We start from the raw sequence: 12,379 nt of genomic DNA on the forward strand, positions 1-12,379 counted from the left end.
AATATATATATATTAATGACTAAACGTGCAAAAAAATATTAAAGATTAAATGTGTACAAAATGAGAAATATATTACCTTTCTAAATTATTTTTTCCGGTTTACTTGAAGTAGCCGGTAATTAAGACTAAATGTATACAATTAAACAAGTTGAAAGAGTAAATATGAAAGAAAAAAAATTAGTGATCAAATGTATACAAATCAAAAATCCCAGTATCATTATTTATTTATTTATTTATTTATTTATTTTTTATTTTTTTTTAGAGGAAACATGTCTAACTTCTCGAACAAGATATTAGTCAAAATTACAATCTTTTTGTCAACAATCAACATATGGACCTTACCATGTAGAATAATCAAAACATTAGGTATTCAACAGCAATTGAATAATATTTTCTCGTTTTTGGTGCCTGAAAAACGTTGACCATGAACAGCTCTTCAGATCACTGCGTCTTTACGTAACGCTCATAAATATTACAGCTGACTTATAGAGATCGATGAAGTTAATCTTTTCTGTATACAGATCATCTCCTTCTTTCATTCAATCAGTTCCATAATTACCAAACTGAAACGATGGACATCTTCAGCAATGAAGACACTGAACAATACGATCGAGCTGATGCGCTGAAGGTCTTCGATGAAACGAAAGCAGGTGTAAAAGGATTAGTTGACGCAGGAGTTACGAAAATTCCCAGAATTTTCATCCGACCACATGATGAACTAGTTGAAGAGTTGAATAGCAGCAAGGTAAGCTTAAAAATTCCGATTATCGATTTAACAGGCAGTGAAAAAGGTGATCGACGAAAGGAGATCGTTGAACAAATTCGAGTGGCTTCAGAAACATGGGGCTTCTTCCAAGTGATTAATCATGAAATCCCTAAAAGTTTGTTGGATGAAACGATCGATTGTATTCGGATGTTTCATGAACAAGAGAGTGAAATCAAGATGAAGTTTTATTCACGAGATCGAATGAACAAGGTGAGATTTGAAAGTAATCTTGACCTGTATCAATCTCGAGCTGCTAATTGGAGGGATACGTTGACTCTGTCGATGTTTATTTTAGATGAACTTACTCCCGATGAAGTTCCTTCAGTTTGCAGGCATGGTGTTTCTTACCCTTTTATATATGGTTATGTTCTTATTTCCTACTTATAATCGGTTCTTTTTTCTATCACCAAAGTTTAAAATCCAACAATAAGATCTATCTTTAGTGGACTTCTTTTTTGAAAGGGTATATTATAAGCTAATTTTGTAGCTATTTTTAGTATTTAATTGGTACAAAAAATGACAACCAACTTTTATCCAAATTATTGAACATGAAAACTTTTGCAATTTTAAGACTTTTTTTCCTGTTATATTAAACTTCTTAGCCAAATTAGAAATGGATTTATTTGGTGGAAAATAGATAAAAGCTTTCATATGTATATTAATAATATTATTTTTTTGTTTAATTTTGTTGCATAGTTTTAGTCCAATTGAGAATAGAGGTCACACATTAGTAAGTTGATTGTTTTGGGTTACATTTTATGATTTATCATAGATTAGGCAAAACAGTTTAACATCTTAAGTGAAATTTTAACCGATTAAATATGTTACAAATCACAAAAAAAACATTAATTATAGAAAATATTGTCATAATTAAATGTGAAATACATTAATTATAACTCAACTTTCTAAAATTATCATTTTGAAAAGGTAAAAAAAAAAAAAAAACAAACAAAGAGTTAATTATTATATGGTTTTATTTCAGAGAAACAATGCTTGAATACATAAAACACGTGACAAAATTTGGTGGTACTCTATTAGAGCTATTATCAGAAGCCCTCGGACTCCGGCCCAACCACCTCCAAGATTTGGAGTGTTGTCATGGCCGCACTTTCGTGTGCCACTACTATCCGCCATGCCCAGAACCGGAGCTAACCCTTGGATCTAGCAAACACACCGATCCCTCGTTTCTCACTCTTCTCCTTCAAGATAATATTGGTGGCCTTCAAGTCCGCCACCATGACCAATGGACTGACGTTCCACCCCTTGCCGGAGGTTTCGTGGTCAATATCGGTGACTTTTTACAGGTTTTTTTCAACTTCCTAGTTGGCATGCCTTGTATTCTGTTATTATTCTAGCAACCTCTCATCAGTTGATTCAAAACCATGACTTTACTGGAGACATGATATTTGGCTTTTTTGCATTTTAGTTGTGAGACCTGGAAGGGGCGTCCATGGGTTTCATAGACACTATTTTTGTTTTTAAAACACTCTTTTAGATTATTGGTGTAACGACTTTTTTTTTTTTTTTTTTTTTTTTTTTTTTTTTGTCTAGATTGTATCGAACGACAAGTTTAAAAGTGTTGATCATAGAGTCTTGGCTAACCACAATGGCCCACGGATTTCCATGGCATGTTTTTTCACCGGTGTTGCTGTTCCTCCGAAGATTTATGGACCAATCAAGGAGTTAACCTTACAATCTGATGGAAGTACACAGCCTGTATATCAAGATTTCTTGGTAAGTGAGTACATGAACAAATTTTTTACAAAACCTATTGACAAATCCGGCCTTGACTACTTCAAGTTATGAATGATCATGGTACGGGACTCGTTGTTAAGAGGGTTTTCCTTTTATAATTTCATAAAGATAAAGATTACAAATATCAGATAAGAAGATAATTTCCCACCGTTGGCTATTAGATTTGGGAAATGTAGTGCTTTCTATATTATTTATATATTGTGTATTATATATAACGGTTGAAAAAGAAGTCTGTTATATTGAGAACATGTAAGTCCAATAATTTATAGAGTAAATTACATATTTGGTCCAAACATTTGGTAAATATAAACCTTTGGTCTAAACTTAGCATTTGTTGCAAAGATGATTCCTATTTGAACCTAAATTGTCGTCTTTGGTCCCTCACGCTAACTCTTGTTTTTTTTACACTCAAGAAACCCTCATGTGCATGTACATGTGCCATGCACATAAAAGTATTTTTGGTCATTTCAAAATGTACCGTTCTACATCCCTCTTCGTCTCTTTGTTTCTAACATAGTTTAGTAACTTAAGTAGACTCAAGTCCATTGACCTTGCCCAAAATGGTGATCATCCGACTTAAGTAGACTCAACTACACATAAATTGTATCAGTGTAAATCATATCATGGTCATTGATTCAGCTGTAGAGTGTGAGAAGTAAATGCTACCAAGTAGACGTGAAGTGTATATATGGTTTGTACTCTCTGTCCTTGCCTTTGATTCTCTGACCTCACCTTTGATTCTTATTCCCCCGCTTTCATTATATATGGTCAACTATACTTTTATGATACCAACTTTTGTGATTTGATTGTCCAATAAATATTTATTTATTTAGTTGGGTTTTATAGAAGACTATGAAAACATATTGAACATAAAACTACATCATGGTGGGATGTTCACCCTGATGGGTTTGAGCCAAAAGAACATCCTATGTGCTCATGCAAACCCTAATGCTTGGATCTAGGTTTATCTAATTGTACATACATTCATCCAAGACTTTCAAACCCTAGATCTAGCATATGATATTCGAAATTAACATATGTAAACAGATCTAGATGATTACCTTGTTGTTGATTTAAGATCTTGAAGCCTTGAGAACCTTAGCACCTCAAGTGTTGTGCCTCTAATGAATCACAAACACCAATAGAAATTGGAGGAAACAAGAGAGAGAGAGAGAGAGAGAGAGAGAGAGAGAGAGAGAAAGAGGGGGGAGAGGAGAATTTCGGCTCTAGGACTTCTAGGGTTCAAGTAGCCGAAATTCCCATGCCTAGGGGTCTTTTATATAGGTGTAGGAATTAGGGTTTCAATGGTTATCCTTATCTGTTTACTTAGCCACCAAGCAGCCCAAGGATAATTCTAGAATCCCTATGGACGAATTCTTTAGGCTTTATCCCTAGAATTCGTCCACCCTATCTATTAGGGTTTCCTTGCCCTACTTTGTAACTATCACATAATTACAGTTCACCCCCTTAAGTTCTATTAACTTCTTTTGATCACAAAACTAATTCTTAATTAATTATTGACCAATGTTAATTAAACAAATATGATTTCTCTTTTAAAATATTAGTCTTATAATATATTAATAAACCATAATAACCTCTTTCTATATTATTCCTCCAGTCAAGTTGCTTTGGTGAAGGCAACCCAAAAGGACCATGCACAACCGGGTCAAGTACATACCAAATATAGTTATGGACTTAGACACTAATCCAACAGTCTCCCACTTGGATAAGTCTAATAACTATAAATGCAAATGCACCTTCTGAATCCGATTAGCAATTGCAGTTCTCAAAACTCTTGATCTTATCAATAACCTGTCCTTCAGATAAGGGATCGTATAATCCTTTGTTCTAGATATCGTGCGGAAAAATACATGGAACATAGTCATACTTATTGTCCAGCAGTTGTTTCTCGATCTCTAATTCATTTGACATAGAACTTAATTGAACACATCAATTCAATCCTGACCGGGCCCGACACATAAGTCAAATCAAATCATCGAGGGGCCCTGATATCGCTTTTACCCTCTTAGGATAAAAGGAACAGATAAACTTTAACTTATATGCATTTACTATCCACTAATCAAATCATACACAACAATGCGTTTTATAACATCAAGTTACTGATGCGTTTACGCATTATCAATGCACAACCAATTAGCAAACAATAAACCATATATCTAGGTTTTAAGACCATATGATATTATCGTCTTGCGATCACTCGTGACAAATTCCATGAAGTGATTCCAGCAAGCGCGGGTTTAATCCAATGCTCAAATCAAACTCATAAGCACTCATGAACATTGTAGCAAACTTTTGCTATGTCTAATACTCTTCAGACAATCTACACATCAATTCATGACAGTCTTCATTCATACCTACTTCCAACATATGAACGACTGTGGACCGTTCGAATAATCTTGTTATTCAGGAAGTCAAAACACGCAAAATGAAACAATAGGTAAACAATTAACATAAGACAGTAACATTACTAATAAAGAATACTCTTTTATTTAATCATCGAATGTTAATTACAATTTATCTATTACACGTTTCTGAACAATCTAATCTAAACTAATATCGTCCTTCAGCCCAATGCTCCTAGCGTGCTGCAAGTGCTTAACCCTGCTCAGTCCCTTCGTAAGCTGATCTGCTGGGTTATCCTCTGATGATACCCTCTTTACTACGAGGAGTCCTTCTTCCACTTGATGTCGAATAAAGTGATATTTTCTGTCGATATGCCGAGATCTGCCATGATCCCTTGGTTCCTTGGTCAAGGCAACCGCTCCTTCATTATCACAAAAAATTTCCATAGGCTCTTGTATGGCCGACACAACTCCAAGGTCTCCGATGAAGTTCTTCAACCATATTGCCTCCTTTGACGCTTCGCTCGCTACAATGTACTTTGATTCGCACGTTGAATCAGCTACGGTCTCCTGCTTGGAACTTTTCCAAGTCAATGCTCCTCCATTAAGGGTAAAGACCCAGCCCGACTGCGAACGATAGTTGTCCTTATCGGTCTGAAAGCTGGCGTCACTGTACCCTCGCACCTTTAAGTCATCACTCCCACCGAGGACTAGAAACCATTCCTTGGTCCTCCGAAGGTACTTAAGAATATTCTTGACTGCGGTCCAATGTGCTTTTCCAGGGTTCCCTTGATATCTGCTGACCATGCTCAAAGAGAATGCCACATCAGGGCGAGTAAAAGTCATAGCATACATAATCGAGCCAACTGCGGAAGCGTATGGTACTCGGCTCATTTCTGCTATCTCGACTTCGGTACTCGGGCTTTGAGTCTTACTCAACTTGGCATTACTTTGGATCGGTAACTTTCCCTTCTTAGAATTCTCCATACTAAAACGTTTTAGTACTTTGTCCAAGTAAGTATTATGACTAAGTCCTATTAGTCTCTTACTTCTGTTTCTCACTATCCTTATTCCCAGAATATAGGCAGCCTCTCCGAGGTCCTTCATAGCGAAGCACTTCCCAAGCCATGATTTAATTTCCTTCAGGGTTGGGATGTCGTTTCCTATGAGTAGTATGTCATCGACATACAATACGAGGAAGCTTACTATACTCCCACTGGCTTTGACATATACACATGATTCATCCTCGCTTCGCAGAAAACCAAACTCTCTGACTTTCTCATCGAAACAAAGATTCCATCTGCGAGATGCTTGTTTTAGTCCATAAATGGACTTCTCAAGCTTACACACTCTATTAGGGTGCTTCGCATCGACAAAACCCTCTGGCTGAGTCATGTACACATCCTCAGCCAACTTCCCGTTAAGGAAGGCGGTTTTGACATCTATCTGCCATATTTCATAGTCATGAAATGTAGCAATGGCTAGCATCACCCTGATAGACTTTATCTTCGCAACTGGTGAGAAGGTTTCATCATAGTCAACTCCAGGAGTTTGAGTGAAACCCTTCGCAACCAATCGCGCCTTATAGGTGTGTACATTCCCATCCATGTCGGTCTTCTTCTTGAAGATCCACTTGCACCCGACCGTCTTACGACCTGGCACATTCAACCAAACTCCAAACTTGGTTGTCATACATGGACTGAATCTCGCTGTCCATAGCCTCTTTCCATTTCGCAGACTCTGGGCCTGCCAAGGCTTCCTTATAGTTGTTAGGTTCGTCCAGATTCACTAGTTTACTATCACTAATGAACGTATCCCCTTCTGTAGTGATATGAAAACCATAAAACTGGGGTGGAACACTAACCCTTTCGGAACGTCTAAGAGGTAAGGACTCGTCAATTGGTTCAACCGGAGTTTCCTCCTCGGGTTGAATGCTAGTGTTAGAGGTTCCTTCATCGCTCGACTCTTGAAGCTCTTCAAGATTGATTTGCCTCCCACTGTCCCATTGGCTTATGAGTTCTCGCTCTCGGAAAACCCCTCTCCTCACAACGAAGACAACATTGTCACTCGGTCTATAGAAGATATATCCAAAGGATTTCTGCGGGTAGCTGATGAAAATACATCGCTCACTACGAGGTTCGAGCTTGTCATGAGTCTCTCGTCTTACGAAAACTTCGCAACCCCAAACCTTGATGTGTTCCAACGAGGGAGCTTTCCCTGTCCACATCTCGTGAGGTGTATTGGCAACCTTCTTCGTAGGGACTAAGTTAAGGATATGGGCGGCAGTCTCTAAGGCATACCCCCAGAATGAGATAGGTAGCGAAGCACGACTCATCATGGAACGAACCATGTTTATCAAGGTTCTATTACGCCTCTCAGCCACACCATTCAACTGTGGTGTCCTAGGTGGCGTCAATTGCGAAACAATTCCGCATTCCTTGAGGTAGTCGTGGAATTCAAGACTTAGGTATTCTCCACCTCGATCAGATCGAAGCATCTTGATTTTCCTACCCAACTGATTCTCCACTTCTTGCTTGAACTCTTTGAACTTTTCAAAGGTTTCTAACTTATGCCTGATTAAGTAGATATAACTATATCTGCTATAATCATCGGTAAAAGTCACGTAGAAGCGGCATGCATACTTTGTGGTGGATCTAAATGGTCCACATACATCTGTATGTATGAGGTCCAATAAACCCTCACCCCTCACACAAGTGCCAGTGAAGGGTGACTTGGTCATCTTTCCAAGTAAACAAGATTCGCACACGTCATCGTCCCTAAGGTCAAAAGACTCCAACACTCCATCCTTTTGGAGTGGGTATGCGCTTCTTGTTGACATGTCCAAGTCGACAATGCCACAAGCATGCTTTATCCAAATCATTGGAAGAATCAATACACAACACATCATTTCCTAGTTTGTCTACAACCATCACAGTTTCATATATTCCATTACAAGGCAATGCTTCAAAATATAAAACACTATTAAGATAAACATAAATGGAACCCTTTTCATTATCAAATGAATATCTAAATCCTTGTTTATATAAACCATGAAATGAAATGATGTTTCTTTCCATATCTGGCGAATAGAAACAATTATTTAAATCTAAACCTAATCCATTACTAAGCACTAAGGAATATACTCCAATCTTGGTGACAGGCGACAATCTTCTGTTTCCCATGATTATGTTTATCCTTCCACGCTCCACATCCTTATTTCTTCTTAGTCCCTGCAAATCAGAACATATATGAAAACCACATCCTATATCAAGAACCCAAGAAATAGCATGCGATGAATCATTAGATTTAATAGTGTAAGTACCTGCGAAGGACGACTTGATCTTCCCATCCTTGATAGCTTGCAGATAATCTGGGCAGCTTCTTTTCCAATGCCCTATCTTGTGGCAGTGGTGGCACTATGCCTCCTTAGGGTTAGAGTTGGGTTTAGCAGAACCAACTTTGGTTCCACTAGAAGAGGTTCCATCTTAGGACTTTCCCTTGTGGTGGCTCTTTGAGGGAGCCTTCCTCTTCTTACCCTTCCCTTGCCCTATTGACAAGACAGGGGCAACAACGGGAGTTGGAGTTGATGCAACAGATTTTTCCTTGAGGTTGCTCTCAGCAGTTCTCAACAAGCCCTGAAGCTTGCTCAAAGAGACCTCCTCCTTGTTCATGTGGTAGGTCATGCGGAACTGGCTATAGTAGGGAGGCAAGGAATGAAGGATGATATCAATTGCCAGCTCTTCATCAAAGTTCACATTCAACTTTAGCAGGCGATCGACATATCTCTGCATCTTTTGCAGATGAGCAGTAAGGGACTCTCCATTACCCATTTTGGTAGTGATCATCGAAGTGATGATCTCGTACCTTTCTTGCCTAGCGCTCTGGTGGTAGCGGTCCAGCAGATCTTGATGCATCTCATAGGGGTACATGTCCTCATAGGACTTCTGGAGTTCTACAGTCATAGTCGCCAGCATGATGCAATGGACTTTTGTGGCATCACACTCGTGGGCCTCAAAGGCCACGATTTCTTCAGCAACGGCAGTGTTGATGTCAATCTCCTTTATCTTCTCATCGAGGACATACTCTTTGTCCTCGTAACGAGTGACCATTCGAATGTTGCGGATCCAATCATTGAAATTGGACCCGTTAAAGATCACTCTCCCACACTAGTTCATGAGTGAGAACGAGCCAGAAGAAGTTGAGCCAGAATGGTGTTGACGTTCGACATCTGAAAAAGAAAAAGAACAAAGTTTGATTGAAATGAATCCCCAATTAAACACCCAAATGATAAATTAGGGCTAGGATCCAACAACATTATTTACAAATTAGAAAATGGATGTCGTAATCTAACAAGTAAATAATTTGAAGGTAAGTGAATGACAATTCACTAATTCTCCACCATGAAAAACGAAAAAGAGATTAAGTTTTTAAATGTATTGAAAACTCCTAGATCTTTTGAGATTCATTGAACTTTTCAATGGCATGTTTAAATCTCGATATTCCCCTCTAGTTGTGACTGGGATGCCGAGGATCACAAAGCGGGTGTGAATAACCATGCAAATATACATGATGCCCTCATTGTTACAGTCACCTATTCGATGTGCCAGTTAACCACACACGCTCCATCGAACTATGACAAACGATGAGTCACCCTTTTCCACCTTTGCTTAGAACCCAATTAGTGTGCCGGTTAACCACACACGCTCCACTAACGTCTTAGCAAGGGTATAAAGTGAAATTTCATGGAATTTCATCAATTCACTTTTGCCTAAAGTAACTAAGATTGAGAATTAAAAAAAAACATTTAGTTACTTTTATAATTCATTATACTTATTAATGAGGAAAGGGTTGCCCTATCCTACCCGTTCGGCTAACGACCCTCCACCAATCAAGGAAGCGGTGGGTGAGAGTGGACAGTCATTAAACGGCCATTTTATAGGCCATAACCTTATACCCCCCTTATAGATCGGCTTCGTGAATGAGGCCTACTAACGGTAAGACTAGCATTTAAGTTATACATATATATATATATATATATATATATATATATATATATATATATATATATATATATATATATATATTAATCTCTTAATATTATAAAGTACAGGGTTGAATTTTAAACCTGTAAAATTCTAGGGTTTGAAATTTAAATAGTTCAAATTAAACTTTTAATCAAAAAATTTTAATTTCAAAACTTGAGGGCAAGTTTTGAACTTTTCAAAACACAAATGATCAAATAGCAAATAATTTAAAATAAACAATTAATTTAATGATTATCTAAATTTGACCTAATCAATTTTATTTACAAGATAATTCAACAATTAATTTAAATAATCAAATATTATCACATAAGGAATTTATTATTCAAACAATTGGTAATTATTTTTTGATTTGGTAAGGATAATCATAAAACAGTAATAAAATTCAGATTTTATTAGTCAAAAACGATTTAGGTAATTATCCTTAAGCAAAACAGCAAGAAATCCCGAAAATCTCTCTGTCTGACAGCTAAACTCGTCGAGTTCACATTGGAACTCGTCGAGTTCATCCAACTCGTCGAGTTCCCAATGGAACTCGTCGAGTTCATCAGACAGATAGCCCAAAAATCGATTTTAAAGCATGAATGAACATACAAGGCATCAATACAATAGAAACCAATCAAGGCTCTGATACCACTGATGGGCTTGAGCCAAAAGAACATCCTATGTGCTCATGCAAACCCTAATGCTTGGATCTAGGTTTCTCTATTTGTACATGCATTCATCCATGACTTCCAAACCCTAGATCTAGCATATGATATTCGAAATTAACATATGTAAACAGATCTAGATGACTACCTTGTTGTTGATTTAAGATCTTGAAGCCTTGAGAACCTTAGTACCTCAAGTGTTGTGCCTCTAATGAATCACAAACACCAATAGCAATTGGAGGAAACAAGAGAGAGAGGGGAGAGGAGAATTTCGGCTCTAGGACTTCTAGGGTTCAAGTGGCCGAAATTCTCATGCCTAGGGTCCTTTATATAGGTGTAGAAATTAGGGTTTCAATGGTTATCCTTATCTGTTTACTTAGCCGCCAAGCAGCCCAAGGATAATTCTAGAATCCCTATGGACGAATTCTTTAGGCTTTATCCCTAGAATTCTTCCACCCTATCTATTAGGGTTTCCTTGCCCTACTTTGTAACTATCACATAATTACAGTTCACCCCCTTAAGTTCAATTAACTTCTTTTGATCACAAAACTAATTCTTAATTAATTATTGACCAATGTTAATTAAACAAATATGATTTCTCTTTTAATATATTAGTCTTATAATATATTAATAAACCATAATAACCTCTTTCTATATTATTCCTCCAGTCAAGTTGCTTTGGTGAAGGCAACCCAAAAGGACCATGCACAACCAGGTCAAGTACATACCAAATATAGTTATGGACTTAGACACTAATCCAACACACCCATCCTCAGGAAGAGGATACGTCAATGGTAAAGTAGACTATATTGATGTTATTAACATTAAGGACTTTACAATTGTTTGATCTTTTTACTATGATGATAGAACTTAAGAATGATAAAAATATTGTCATTTCTCACCATTTCACGATGCCCTATATCGATGTGGATAGTAGAATTATATCCCTAGAGGATAATGAATATATTGTTTTTATGTCTTAGACGTGGTTTGATAGTTTTTAATTGAGTTAAGGCCAGACTGAGTAAGACCCAACCTCTTATCAGATCTTGTAAGAGACATATTAGCGGCTATAAGACTAAATCAAAGGCTTCTAATTATGACATCAAACTACGTGAATAATCTGACCGAGTCAGACCTAATCTCTTACCAGACCCAATAAGAGTCTTATCAAACAACCCATAACTTTGTTTCTCAAAACAAGGAAATACATATGTACCCTAGAACATGGCATTTCCTTACCAAGATTATCCCATAAAGATTATCTCATATATAGAAGGATCGCTAGTTGATGAAGATTGAAGATTATGACAATTCTAAATCCATTATTATGTATAGGCAGTTTGGTCGTGAATGGCAGGTTGTTGGAAGCGTGTGTTGCTATTGGGAGCGGGTTACGACGTAGGATTAACTAGGATATTAAAGGAATGGTGAGAGTGGTGTTTGTTGGGAAGTGGTTTGGATGATTGTGGTTCTTGCGATGGATAGAGAATCTAACGTTTCCACAGATTAAGTTGAGCAAATCTTCCATTTTTAGTACTAGTGAGATATTTTAGGTGGGAGGAAAAAACATTCTTCATGTTAGTGCTATTACATATCTTTCAGTTGAAAAGTTGGATCATAACCTAAATATGGAAGGATATTCTTATAAGTTTCTCATAACCAAATACATTGCTAACCGGAAATGTCTCCAAAATCCAGATCTATCAAATTCATGTATCACGATATTAGCTAATAGAAAATGCTAAAAAGATAAATTATAAATAAAATTTATTTTACCTTGAAAGTGTATATAAACCCGCT

The 12,379-nt window shown here is 37.2% G+C and overlaps 1 protein-coding gene across 5 annotated transcripts in view; it reads left to right on the forward strand.

The window, feature by feature from the left end:
* Window positions 1–363: 363 nt before the first annotated feature.
* The window catches only part of LOC145117187 (1-aminocyclopropane-1-carboxylate oxidase homolog 1-like), a 31,926-nt gene continuing 19,910 nt past the window's right edge, over window positions 364–12,379 (forward strand). For 2 of the 5 annotated variants that reach the window (XM_079053485.1, XM_079053486.1), the window contains exons 1-3: window positions 367–1,098; window positions 1,749–2,070; window positions 2,318–2,500. In XM_079053485.1, coding sequence (XP_078909611.1) covers window positions 572–1,098; window positions 1,749–2,070; window positions 2,318–2,500 — 1,032 coding nt within the window. In that variant the 5' untranslated portion in view covers window positions 367–571. Of the gene's footprint in view, window positions 1,099–1,748; window positions 2,071–2,317; window positions 2,768–12,379 lie in introns of those variants that run through there. The other 3 variants (XM_079053482.1, XM_079053483.1, XM_079053484.1) reach the window with 3 other exon arrangements.

This window comes from Lactuca virosa, chromosome 5 (assembly GCF_052849685.1).
Source record: "Lactuca virosa cultivar CGN04683 chromosome 5, Lactuca_virosa_CGN04683_v6, whole genome shotgun sequence".
Taxonomy (NCBI): Eukaryota; Viridiplantae; Streptophyta; class Magnoliopsida; order Asterales; family Asteraceae; genus Lactuca; species Lactuca virosa.